A 14,314-nucleotide genomic window follows, 5' to 3' on the forward strand; every position below is an offset into this window, starting at 1 on the left:
GGAAATCCTGCTTGTGTAAAAGCTGTTTGGGACTCCCGCTCAAAATCTCTATTCCTCTGCCATCCTGCCCGCATCCCCCCCCCCCCCCCCCCCCCAATGAAAAGTAACCGTGGGCAAATTGGCTGTCGAGTCTGATTGGTCATGCTGTGGAAGTAGTTCTTGGCATGCTCACAGTAATCTAAATAAAGGGTGAAAAAGACCCAAGCTACCTGAACGGTCATCAAGAACAATCACTCTATTTTTCTTCAATTAAATTACTATATCCAAACAGATAAACCATACAATCACTTTCGCTCAGTCGTTCTGTGCTGAAAGAAATCTTGATCTGGATGTGGAAAAAGGGTCTGAAAATGAGAATCACTCTGTTATAGATCAGCTTTTGTGACTTGCTCTGAGGATTTTGACAAAGTTGCATCTACTGTGCATCTCTGGTCGCCCCGAGAAGGTCAAAAAGCCTTCTTCGTGAAGTCTTGTATCTCTTGTGGTGAAGGTGTTACGTAGGGAACTCCAGAGTTTTATCTACAGAGAACAATGCCCAAGTTAGGATGTGCTTGACTCAGCAGGAAGTGATGCCATTGCCACAAACAGTTGCAGTGACGAGTTCAACAATTGAGAGGTTCTTGCAGCACCCAAATGAAGAATTAAAGACTCGCTGTTGCTTGTTGTCAAGTGATATTATTTTTCCTCATCATTTTACTGGTGATTCCATGATGGCTGGTAGGTAATTGGCCGGGTTCTGACTCATCTTGCTTTTTATGTACAGAGTATACCTGGGCAATTTCCCACTTTATTGTATGGATATCAGTGTTGTTTATGTAATGGAAAGCTTGGCTAGGGGCCCAGGTAAGCAGGTGTTCACCTGGGATGTTATATAATCGAGGCCCATAATCTTTGCTGTGCCTTGTGTATTCAGTTGCTTCTGATGAATGAATTGAATTGGCTGGACACTGGCATCTATGATGGAGGAGATCTCAGGAGGAGAAAGAATATGACTATTCTTTTGATCCTTTTGTAGAGGACTCACAAAGGGAGATAGTTAGACAGCATCTTCAAAAAAACTCATATTTTCCTTGGTCCATCAGTTATGATTTTGGGCCAACTTGGATTTTCAGGGCAGTACAAATGGGTTAATGCTGATCTCTACTCAATAATTCATGTTTATCACATGGATACTAAAGGTACTGTAATAAAGGCAGTAAACTGTACCTGTAATGTGTAAATGGATTGAGGTTGGGAACCTCTAGTGAGCGAGCATCAGGCTCATTAGCCAGCTGATGAACAAGAAGCCACTCTTCATGATCACCTATTACACCAACCTGAGGGAGGAGAATAATAATTGCCATATAAGTAGCCAGACTTAAACCTTTAAATATTTTTTGTACATTTACACTCATGATGAAATATGGAACTGATGAAGTATCAATGCCATACGAAGCAACAGGTCTCAACAGCAACCATGATAAAAAAGCGATCAGTGAGGCCCACCCTTCTCAACCTGGCCCTTCACCTGAGGTGTGGTCATCCTCAGGCTAAATTACCACCTGTCAGCTTTCCCCCTCAAAGGGGAGAGCAGCCTATGGTCATCTGAGACTATGCTGATTTTACCTTTACATTTTATTGTTGTTAATGCCATTGCTTGACTGCTTAATCAATTACACCATAATTTTTATCCCATTACTTTAATGAAAGGATTATATTCGAAAGCTAGGCTAACATCTGGATTCAAATAGCAGATAAATTTGGTGTCGTCATGTTAAAGGTTTGCATAATAACTTGAGCAATTCCTTTCAATGTCTTTCACACATTGAAATTAAAAGTTCAATCAAGTATCAACATATTCCCTCATTTTCCAAGAATGTCAAATAAAATGATTTTAGAAGCGTTGACTAAAATCTCAATCAATGAGACGAGTTTTAAATATGGTTTTAATTAAGAGGGAGCTGGAGACGCAGGCAGCTTTAAGGAACAAATTCGACAGCCTGCAGCTTAGAGAACTGAAGGCATGGTCACCAATGCTGGGCTGATGGTAAGTGGAGGAAACACATAAAAGGCCAGAATCAGAGAAATGGAGAGTTCGGGGGGAGAAGGGAAGAATCAGAAGCAAGGGTATGAAAATATTTCAACTTTGGCTTCAAGAAACTAATGTAGTCAGCAAGAAAAGGGATGCCTGACAAGTGTGAGAAAGCACATGGGCAGCAGAAGAGGGTGGGTGACCTTTATGGAGGGTGGAAGGGTTGCCAGTCAGGAGATCAATGGAATTGTCAAGTGTGCAGGTGCCAAAAGCATGGCTGAGGATTTCAGCAGCAGGTGGCCTGAGGGAGAGGTGAATGTAAGCCATGTTACAGAGATAAAAGTAGCCAGTCTTGGAAGATATCGGGGGCCGGGGGCGGGGGGGGGGGTCGTCGTCACTTAGGATTTGTTCAAACTGAGCCAGCGGAATTACTGGCAAGGGTTTGAGTTTGTCGCAATGCTCAAAAATGATTGCTTTGGTCTCGGGCTATGATTATGGATCCAAGCAAACACTTATCCAAGTCACTGCTTTTTCTACAGGCAACTTAAAATGAAAGTGTGAAATTCAATGTGTTTATATGTTAACATGCATCTTCAACCAGGAAATCACTGGAATCAGTGACTTAATTGATGTACTGCAGTGTGACATATCTGAAATCCATAGGGATAAAGGAAATACAATTTACTGGAACTAAGTTCTAGGAGATGTTCAAGTTGAATTACGAACTAGATTTTCACAACACTAGTGAATCATTAACATTTCACAGTTTCATCATTGGGAACTGTCAATGCTTGTGTCCACCCTACCTGAGCTTCCACCAACCATTGAGAAATGGAGGTTTTGCCGTCATAGCCAGGTTTAAACTGAAGGGTTACTGTGCGAGGGCCAATGTTCGAAATGGCTATATTTGTGGGGGAACCAGGCAATTCTGTTGAAAGGAGCACAGATGATACAAAAAGCACAGTGTTTTGGAAAATATACACAGCAACAACACCACACTTAAGAATGTCTTTCTTATACAAGAATAGATTGAACAACCTTGGTAGCAATTGTATATTCCTCCCACTCTCCTGAAGCATACCAAGCTGGCAGCATTTCCCAAGGTGACAAGTTCAGTATTTTAGACAATGACTCTCAAAGCTGCTTACTGATTTGGAGGTAATCAATAAAAGGATGTTAAATTTCTGCTCGCTTAACATTTCCTGGTAGAGGTTCAAATATATGAGTTGAGTTGAAGGAGCTTCTATTCACATCTGATCATATGATAGCTAATATAAATGTGCTGCTGGTGAGAGAAGAGCAGTGGTATTCCACTTATCTGCAGGATATGCTCTATTCTGATAACCACATAAAAATAGCCAAGTAACATTTTTTTTAAAAATAGCCCTAAAAAGGACATCAAGAGATGTCCAAAATCTTAGTTTAAAACACAAACTACAGGTTTCTAAATGTTTCCCTATTTGTGAATTCTGCACTCAATAAAATGTAGAATTGTATTTATTAGAAGAATCGTTGACCTTGACTATTCAACACTTTATTTCATCTTTGTTTATTTCACTATTTCCACTTCTGCCGTAAGTTGACTTTCGAAAACTATTATTCCTTCTTGGGGTGTGGGTGTCGCTGGCTAGACTAGCGTCTAATGCCCATCCTTAGTTGCCCTTGAGAAGGTGGCCTTCTTGAAACACTGCAGTCCCTAAGATGTAGGTACACCCACAGTGCTGTTAGGGAGGAAGTTGCCGAATTGTGACCATGTCCCCCTTCTGTCAACACACAGTTATAAATGAAAGCGCAGGTGGGACAACATCATCTAGTAGTACATCTTTATTATTTTGGGGCAGCAAGCAATTTTTGCCACCGTATTCACAAGAATGACAATGAGTTTTTGAACGATTAAATTGAAAACATCTACGAAATTGAATTTGAATTGAGTTTCCTTTTCATGAGCTGACGAGTGATCAACCTCATTGTCACATAGCCTAGTTTCATTTTTCTGAACACTTTGATGGTATCACATGGGGAAAAGGCACGACAGTTGAGGAAAATGCAATATAGTACTGTAGAAGGAGTGCTTTCACTCGTATAAAAGGGCACTTTTGGCTAATAATATACATTCTAAAGTCAAATGACAATTTTAGTAACTAAAACTTATTGGTTTGTGCAATTTCAAGTTAATTAATCTGCATCTTAGAATAACGGAGACGCTGATCAGCATTATTATCTCATCACGCAATTATACTGAGATAACCATGTAGATATTTTTCATACCTGGGGGAACCCCTGAGGAGATGGTAGATGATGAGGTCTGTCCCTGCCCCTTAGATGTCATGGCTGCTACTTCAATGGTATATGTGGTGAGAGCAGTCAAACCAGTAACACGGTAGTCTAATGTCACATTAGGCAAGTAGTGTGTCACACGTGTGTTTGTGCGATTGTATTCTTCCCAAGAGATGCGGTAACCTAGATAGAAACAACAGTGCAGACATTTGAGTTATTTGCAAAGCATCCTTCGTGCCTGATTGCAAAAGAAAGGGATTCATTCAATTGTTTTGAGGATTAGAATTTTGATTAAGGTTGCAAACCAGAAGCACTGCTGTATTGAAAACATATATGTTTTTCTGAACACAGTGGGATCATTGACTGGGGCTCTGTGGCGGATACAAGTCACCCAAAAGTCCACTGACTTCGACGGCACTGGAAAATCCTATTGGCAGGCAGGATTGAAGATCTGCTGTTTAAGTCTGGGGAATTATTACATTATCTTACTTTGTTTTGCTTAGTGATGGAAACCCACCGGTAAGAAAGGGCAAGTTATTTTATGACTATAAAATATATTTGAAAAAGTTATACAATAACAAACTGTACATAATCTGAAAACTATGGTGACTGAATTGCCTATCCCATTGTAGGAACTGCAATAAATTCATTAGCCTGACTTGTATCTAAACAAACGCACTAATTAACCTCCTCTAAAATCAATGAATATTACACAGGCATTTTGTTCTCTTTTTCTCATTCTGTATTACTTAAACCACCTTTTCTTCCAATTATCAAAAAACACTCCAAAAGCCCAGCTTTTCTCTCTTCTGTGACATGCCCATGAGGTAGAAAAATGTCCATTTAAATTGGAGAAATTAATTCTCAAATAAAAAGCACAATATTACTAATCTTCAAAAGATCTTACCTGTGAGAATGCCATTTTTTTCATGTGGCTCTCTCCAGCTGACTTTCAGAGAGGTATCCAGGATTTCTGTGAAACTGAGATGTCCAATTGGACCAGGATCTGAAGAAAGCATAACGTGACAATGTTAGGAGTCGCCACAATATAGGCAGGATTTACGGCCTTGCTCGTCCAGAAACGATAAAATCCCACCCAAGGTCAACGGACACTTCCATTGTCCGCCCTTCGCCTGCTCCGATTCCTGTGGCGGGCGGGGCGGTACAATTCCGTCCACTGTAACTATTTCTTTCTGTTTGGACCCTCAAATGTGGACATCGCATTGGGCAGGGGGAGCACAGTAAAAGCAAAGGCACGGTGACACAGTGCTTAGCACTGCTGCCTCACAGTGCCAGGGACCTAGGTTTGATTCCCGGCTTGGGTCAATGGGTGGAGTTTTTGCACATTCTTCCCGTGTCTGTGTGGGATTCCTCTGGGTGCTCCTGTTTCCTCCCACAGCCCAAAGATGCGCAGGTTAGGCGGATTGGCCATGCTAACTTGGCCCTTAGTGTCAGCGGGACTAGCTAGGGTAAATGCCTAGGGTTATGGGGATAGGGTCTGGGTGGGATTGTGGTCGGTGCAGACCCATTGGGCTGAATGGTCCCCTTCTGCACTGTAGGATTCTATGGTTCTAATGACAGTAGAACACTATACAGTTTGATCGCTGTTTTGGCATTCAACATTCTACTGCCTTGTTCTGTTGAATCTTTACTTTTCCTGATGTTTATTGATTGCTGCTTCTTATTAGCTGGAGATGTTGATTCTGCAAAGGCTATCGAACCTCCATCAACCTCATACTTAGCTATTTCAACAACACTCATGAAGAATGGATGTGGTCCATTTCTGCTTTCTTTATGCAATATTTTACCCCTTCCTGTATTTAGGGTTGCCAACCCTCCAGGATTAGCCTGGAGTCTCCAGGAATTGAAGATCAATCTCCAGGAATTCTGGAGAAAAATCACTGGAACATTAAAAAAGTGCTGATTTTGTCATTTTCATTGAGCTTTTCTTTTTACCAGATATAAAAATGTTGAAAATGGGGAAAAAAGAGCTGACAGTCAAGCATCATCTAATTGGGACCAGCAAGTTTTTTTGTTTTCCTATTTGGCGTACGAAGACAGTGCATCACAAGATGGATGTGTTGGCTGACTAATGGCTGCAGCGTTGGGACAAGTCATACGATGAAACCTCCAGGAATGCATCCAATCATGGCAACCCTACCTGTATTAAATTAAATTCACTGTTGTTTGGCCACTCAGGTATTTATTAAGCTCATTCTGTAGTTTCTGGGTGGCTTCCTTAAATTCCAGTGTCCCTCCAAGTTTAGCTTTATTAATTTGCATTGAATTTTAGAATCAAAATCATTGCCACAAATTAGAAAATATAATGGTCCCTGCTCTGAGCTTGGGTGCACTCCCTTCAGTACGTAAGCCCAACCCCATTCTGATATTAACTCTCCAATCTTTGTCTTAAAGGATACAAAATTGGCTGAATAATAGGATGCTGAGAGTAATGGTCAATGGATATTTTTCATGCTGGAGGAAGGTTTGCAGTGGTGTTCCCCAGGGATTGATATTGGGATCCTTGTTTTTCTTGATGTTTATTGATGATCCAGATCTTGGTGTGCAGAAGACACAGTGTGATCAGGAACAGGAAAGCTGTCAGATTTATATGGCTGAAACATTTCAATTAAGGCAGTTGAAGCAAAAAAGATGGTACTTTGTGTCGCAGCAACAGTGTGCAAGACCACAGAACCGCGTTGCGCAGATTCAATACTTCACTAAATTCCAATCTCACCTGCATAATGTTAAAAAGCAAAGAGCAGAAGTCAAGAATCTTCTTGCAAGAAAGTCTGATCAGAGCTAGGTTAAATCAGACAGGAAGTTTTGACTGGTCTACTCTTGTGATCCTTGCTGCTGGTCTGAGTGTGAAAAACCCTATTCCAATTTCCAGTACATAATAACTGTGTGACTTGTTCGGGAGAGGAACTTGCTAACGTGGCTCAAATGTAATTTTAAACCATATAAGAGCCTTTAGTGTTGGAAATATTGGAACGAATAGTAATTATAACAATAAGTTGACACAAGAAAAGAGAGTCTATCTATAGAATGAAATTTTATCTCTGTCGGGCAAACATATCTCTGGAGCATAAAGGTCTAAATAGCAAAAGTAAATTAATATATTTAAGACATTTTACAAATCAAGAGAGTCCTCACAACAACTAATTACATTTTTGTCTGAATATCAGAATGTAGAAACTTCAATTCCTGAATTATAAATTCATTCATTTGGTTCATTAGGGATGTTTTATTGTAGGCATTTGGAAGGACTCAGGGTGTTGAGAAAATACTTACAATCTTCATGTGTGCGCAGAAGATGAGCAGGACTCTTGGGACCATCACCTGGTGTAGTGAAACACAACACCGACGTGTAATATTCTGTAAACTTCTTCAAGCCTCGGATGTAACCGACATGCATCATATCCTGGAAGTTTGGCCGGACTGTCACCATAGTAAAGTCTTCAATTTGACCAGGCTCCCAAGCCAACAGCTGAAATGATAATCACGTTATTACGGGTTGGGGAAGAGGAAAATTGAATAAAACAATGCAAACTAACATATTTTCAGTTGCCACAAGCTAATTTTCCTGCTATTCTGTGTTCTCTTATGTCAGATTAACTTCAAGAAAATTCCAGTTAATTTTACCTCTTTACCAGAGCAGAAATTACTTATTTGTGAAACTTACTATGTATCTCTTAAGTTATTATAATAATGACCATTTTAATGAAAACATTATTTTTTAATCTATTTATGGGATAATACAGCATCTTTACTTCATTGTCAAATTCTCAAAAAAGGAATTAACATTCATGCGTTTGAAATTACTGTATACTTTGATTGTATAGTGGGAAGAAGACCAAAGCCACATTTAGGACTCTTGGCACAATGATTTGATCTGGGAACAATGCTGGTCAAGGAATTGAGGAAATCCATTTGGTCTTGGATTCTAGGGATGAGTTAGGGCTGGAAAGCCTTTTATAAACTGTGGTTGCCATGATCTGGTAACATCGCTCTTCGGTTTAATTTTCCATAGCTATAAGGTTTTTCTTGTCTCACCAGGGTTAAGAGATTATAGTACTGCAAACTTGTACTCTTTGCGCAAACTGTTCATTAACTCTAGATTAACACTAAATGTGAAGAAGGTGGTGTATTTCAGCATCCATAGTGAAATCAAATTATTGGGCTGGATGCCCTTCATAGAAATCACAGAATCCCTACAGTACAGAAGGAGGCCATTCGGCCCATCAAGTCTGTACCAAACACAATCCCACCCAGGTCCTATTCCTCTAACCCCATTGCATTTACCCTGCTAATCCCCCTGACACTAGGGTCAATTTATCAAGGCCAATCAACCCAACCCACACATCTTTGGACTGAGAGAGGAAACTGTAGCACCTGGAGGAAACCCACGCAGACATGGGGTGAATGTGCAAACTCCACCACAGACAGTGACCCGAGGCCGAAATTGAACCTGGGACCCTGGTGCTGTGAAGCAGCAGTGCTAACCACTGTGCCACCGTGCCACCCTTATGCTTCAGTCAGTAAATTTGGTACCCGATATATTTCTGTACAACCTGTATTTAAGTCATATGGTTTTGACGTTAATTGTTTGGCCAAGGCAACGGGACACTTGGGGTTGTTGATCTTGCCATCATTGCAGGTAGTGCAGGATGTTTTCACTGGGCTGTTCCTAAGAGTAGCTGTGTCGCTGTGGGATGGTGTTTGTGGGAAAATGACTAATTTATCTATCTCCCTCTCATCAATGATAGAGTGTCTCATTACATATAGTCTTCTGACTGGTAGAGAGTCCAAAATCTCAGTCTCAAGAATCCGCTAATCAATGCCAATTTTTGAACAATAGGAAAAATGGAAAAGATAAAACTCTCATACAAACAGGCAACATCAAATTCAGTAGTTTCCATACATTAGTAATTTTGTTGTTACTCGAATATGCCAGAATGCCTCATTTTTTGCAGCAGCAGTTAGTCGTGATGGAAAATAATTAATTTACAGGAATCAAAGGCAACACGCATTCAAAATGCTAATGCTCTTGGAAGTTCTCTGGTAGATATACTTGTCAACTGTGGGGAAAGAACTGATGAGATTTTTCACCATCTGCATCAAAATTGCATCAGACAGGATGAATGGGCAGAGTGTAGATTAGTCTTGGATTATTTCATTGTACAAGGGACTAATTGAGTTCTCAGCTTTGCAATTAGTGTGACTTACCCAGCCTACCATATGTCCCACTTTACCGAGATTCACTGGGAATTCATTTTACACTGATTGCCGAGATATTCCAAGTGTATTTTACAGTTTTACCTCATTACTTCGGAAACATGACATTAGGAAATACTTGCTGTGGTTGCCCACAATCTAAATCTCAATGTGATCCTGATCTTCAGAGAAGTATGCAGCACAGAAGGAGGTTTTCCGGGTCATTGTGTCTGTGCGGCTCTCGACTAAAGCAATCTAAAACTACCCCCTTTCTCCTGCTCTATTCCCATATTCTTTACTTCAAATACTTATCTAATCTTTTTCTTAAAAGAGGCAATTATTTCTACCTTCGCCACTTCCTGTGGCAAAACATTTCATAATGGCATTTCTCCTAAATATATATTTTTCCCTATATATTTAACCAAAATTCAAATAGAGAATGTCCATGAAATCACATTTTGTCATTGATTACTATGAAGAAAAGTACGTGATAACTTTACTCAATTGAATCTGATGTTGAATCTAAGATTAAACCAAGACAAACTGAACAAAAGGCAGCACAGGTTGATGAATTTTATATAGCGACTCACCAAATCTGCAATATGTCTTGGCTGAAGTGCATCTGCAGCCACTTGCTGGACTGCAAGATTGCATGTGGCTACCAAGAAAGTGAAATTTTTCTATAGAATTGGTAATTGGCAGATTTTTATGATACTGTGGTTGCTTCATTCATTCAGTTTAATGACTTTGTGAGTTGATTTCAGGTTTTAATGCATTTCTGCATCCTTGACTTTTCAGAATGATTTTAGAAAGGATAGTTGTTCTGCTTATTCCAGAATTAATATTAATTTATGGGATCCAATTGAAAGTTTACAGCACAGGTCAATCCCAGGATTAAGAAACAGAAATTGTAGGATCGCCACTCAAACTTTGTACTAAATTTGATGTGGGTGAAATCCAAAGATGCAGACAGCTTTGTTGGGAAACTTGTGAATAGTTGGGGGGGGGGGGGGGGGGGGGTAGTGGTTGGGGAGTATTGCATTGTGGATTGTCATGCAGTTATGCAGCACCCATGCAGAACATGCACCATGTGTTAATCCCAGATGGAGGAAAAGCTACTTTCAATGAGGGCAAATATTCAATGATTTCCTCATGTTCCTTGTTTAACTTATCAAGGAATGGAACTTTGTTGGAGATCCGCTATCAGATCAGAATCAAGCACTTATAGGTTAGATAGAACAGAGCTTGATGTAGAATAACATGTAGGCTGGAGCTTTACCACCCCACTCGCTCTGGGAATTGGAGCAGGCGAGAGGCGGACAATGGAAAGGTCCGTTGACCTCAGGTGGGATTTTATGGTTTTGGGACGAGCGAGGTCATAAAATCCCGCCCTTTGATTTACATTTCTCTCACCAACCATCTTGAGACCTGTCTGAGTAACATTCTTTAATAGTGGCACTGGACTGAGATAGTTTTATACTGTAGACATACTCAGTAGGAACTGGACTGAGAATGATTCAGAAATAACAATATAGGAAATGGATTAAAAATGATTTTAAAGAATAATCAAAAAGGAGAGTCTTAGTTGATTTCAGACCTTGGAGTCCAGGGGAACGGAGATCCTTTATCGTGCAAATTTGAAACTGGCTGGCCTGCCAGATTCAATAACACTAAATGAGATGCACCCACCCACTGAAACAATGGGCCATGACTTCCTTGGAGTGGCAATCAGCAGCAGATTTACCTGTGCCTGTCTCGCCCGACTTTCCCGACTCAGGCTGGGTGAGATACAGGCAGCACAACATGTCCTGAGCTGTAGCGTCGAAGTCCTAAAGAATTGCAGCGAAGGAGGAAATGTCCCTTTTTACAGCACTTGCTGTTGTAAAGCGAGTGAGTTTAAGGGCGGAATTTTCCTTCTTTCTCCTGAATCCTAGCAAGAAAAGAGGCATGCAGCCCGCCGGTTGCACTGCCAGATTTTCTTGCCATATTATTCAGCACTTAAGAAGAAAGAAATCTTGGAGGGATGTCTCACACTGTCACGCTGGGGGGATATGTCTGAAAAGACCAGCAACATCGGCTTTCCAGAGATTAGTGCGCATTTTTTAAAGGGTGCCTCGATGTCTGATTAAAAAAGCGAACCCCCCAACACTGGCGACCCCTCACTTGGACAAGCACCCTCCCCACCCCCACCACATGGACACAGGGAAATCTCCTCCATGGAGCTCCCCAGAGAGGCCCCTCCTCGCATTGCCAGGCAGTGCCAGGAGGCAGTACCTGGTGACAGTGCCAGGGTACTGTTCAGGCATGTTTCTCTCTCCTCTGGGGTGCTGTACTTGGGGGTGTGCCCCAGCGGATTCGCTTTGCCTGGTTCCCCTTTTTAAAAAGCCTGTTGTAAGCCCTGCTGATGTGGGGGGAGATTGTAATGTGGGGGAAACCCACTAATGAGACAGAAATGTATTTATATGAGTTTCCTGACCTTCCAAGGTGGGAACCTCATTTTGTCAATGATGGGAGGAGGGGACAATTGCATCCCGAGGTCTCGCCGGTGAGATTTTCGGTTTTTGGCCTCTCGTGGGATTTTGCACACGCGTCACCATTTGCGCGCACAGAAAAATCCTGCCCTTATGTCCCATTGGAAATAACTGGCCTGGGCGAAAATAAGTGTCTAAGGTAGGTGGATGGGACTTGGGGTGGGGATCAGGCATTGTGGAGTCAGACATATTGGGGTGGGGTCGGGGTATTGGGGGATCAGATGGTGCGGTTCGGGTTGGGTGCAGGTCGGGTGAGGTCAGGGGAGAAGTCCAGCCAGATTGCATCGGGGTCAGGTTGTAACTGGTGCTGGGGGAGGGGGACAGGTCACACCCTGTGCGAGTGGGGGATTTAGGCTGGGGAATATTGTGGAGGAAGGAGAGTTTAGTGGGCATTGAGTCCCCTGGGGGTTGAGAGTTTGGGGAGTGCCCCATGCAGTGGTTGGTCTGAGTGTTTAAAATAATTACACTGAAGTTAACAGTGATTTTTTTCTTCTATCTCTGAAAAGTAACTGTTCGCGTATCATTGGCAGAACCATCCAAAATTAGCGATTTCAATTGCTTCGTTGGATGGTTCCCAGCGCAGCGCAGTTGTCCACGTGAACTTACGCCTTTGGACAATTGCAGAGTAAACCCTTACCTGAGAACTTCAGAGAGGGTTTCCCCAGTGCATCTTTGGGATATCCACCAAATCTGACGCTGGGGAGCCATGAAGTTACGTGCCAATGTATCTTCAACTTCTTTAGTAGTGTAAATTTTGAGGAAATATTTTGTGCTTAAAAATATTAATGTTGTTCACACAATGCTGACTGCTGTAAAACATATTTTAGATGCTGAAATATTCAAAACTTGCTCAAATTAGAAGCTAAGAATTTAGTTTGGTTGTTGCAAAATTATGATCTACTCTATTGATCCATATGATGAAATATTAATAACCTGTGTTAATATGGGGCTGACAAGGCCAGCATTTATTATCTTTGAGAAGGTGGTGGTAAACTTGAAATGCTGCAGTCTATGTGGTGTAGGGTGATGGTAGGGAGGAAATTCTAGCATTTTGACCTAGCAAAATGATGCAATGGCAATATATTTCCAAGTTAGGATGGTGCGTGACTTGGAGGAGAACCTGCACCTAGCAATGTTTCCATGCATCTACTGTGCTTGTCCTTCTAGCTAGTAAAGGTCACGGGTTTGGAAGGTACTGTCTACGGAGGCTTTGCATGTTGCTGCAGTGCATCTTGTGGATAGTACACTGTACCATAAGTGCTGGTGGTGGAGGGAGTGCATATTTACGATGGTGGATGGGGTACTAATCAAACAGGCTACTTTGTCCTGGATGATGGGTGCAGAGCTTCCAGAGTATTGTTGGAGCTGCGCTCATCAGGCAAGTGGAGAGTATTTTTCCATACCCCTGACTTGTAGATGGTGGACCCCAGGCATTTGGGAGGGTGGGGGGGAGGAGGCTTAGGAACCAGTGGCAGATGCAGTTAAGTCTCCGGTTAATGGTGGCCTTCAGAATGTTGATGCTGGGGGATTCAGTGACGAGAATATTGTTGAATGTCAAGGGAAAATGGTTAGATTCTCTCTTGTCAGTGATGGTCATTGCCTGGCACTTGTGTGGCGCAAATGTTACTTGTCATTTATCAGCCAAAGCCTGAATGTTATCTAGGTCTTGCTGCAAAGTGGGTACAGGCTGCTTCATTCTTTGACAATTTGTTTGGTATGATTCTCAAATGTTTCACATTAAAATGTTTCTTCTCAATTACTGAACCAAGTTTTCTACAATGAAAAGCTTCCAGTACTAACACGTCATTTGTTTAATACAACTGCAGACTGTTTCCTTAAGACAAGAGCAGGCAGGGCACTGGCTCCTACATTAGAGGAGAATGACACTTAAGGTCACAAGAAAGCTGAAGGGATTAGAGGTTAGTAAATATTTGGACAAGTTACAGAGGTAATTCAGACCCATTATAACATGAACATTTACAATCAAAACTACTTATGTTACAGTACCTTCGACCCAGGTAACTATTATATGTAACGAAGGGATTTATAATCAAAAGTAAGCAGGAATTGCATTAAAATATAATTTTAAACCACGTACATATCTGAAGAGTTGGAGCAAAGAGCTTTTGAGTTGGCAACACTTGGAATAAATAAAATAACCTTAAAATGTTATTACTTTAATTTTAGTGCAGGATTGCTACAACATCCTAAAGGACATTGACTCCTAATTAATTGTTGTTTAGATTTGTGTCAATGTTTTGCTCCGGATAAAAAATAT

At 41.3% G+C, this 14,314-nt stretch overlaps 1 protein-coding gene across 1 annotated transcript in view; it reads right to left on the bottom strand.

Moving 5' to 3' along the window:
• Nucleotides 1-14,314, bottom strand: part of sdk2b (sidekick cell adhesion molecule 2b) — a 939,592-nt gene that overhangs the window by 206,332 nt on the left and 718,946 nt on the right. Inside the window, exons 19-23 of the mRNA XM_078225548.1 lie at nucleotides 7,583-7,778; nucleotides 5,196-5,294; nucleotides 4,280-4,471; nucleotides 2,818-2,939; nucleotides 1,207-1,316 (exon numbers count right to left, since the gene is read on the bottom strand). Coding sequence (XP_078081674.1) covers nucleotides 1,207-1,316; nucleotides 2,818-2,939; nucleotides 4,280-4,471; nucleotides 5,196-5,294; nucleotides 7,583-7,778 — 719 coding nt within the window. The remainder of the gene's footprint in view (nucleotides 1-1,206; nucleotides 1,317-2,817; nucleotides 2,940-4,279; nucleotides 4,472-5,195; nucleotides 5,295-7,582; nucleotides 7,779-14,314) is intronic.

Source organism: Mustelus asterias, chromosome 12, assembly GCF_964213995.1.
Source record: "Mustelus asterias chromosome 12, sMusAst1.hap1.1, whole genome shotgun sequence".
Taxonomy (NCBI): domain Eukaryota; kingdom Metazoa; phylum Chordata; class Chondrichthyes; order Carcharhiniformes; family Triakidae; genus Mustelus; species Mustelus asterias.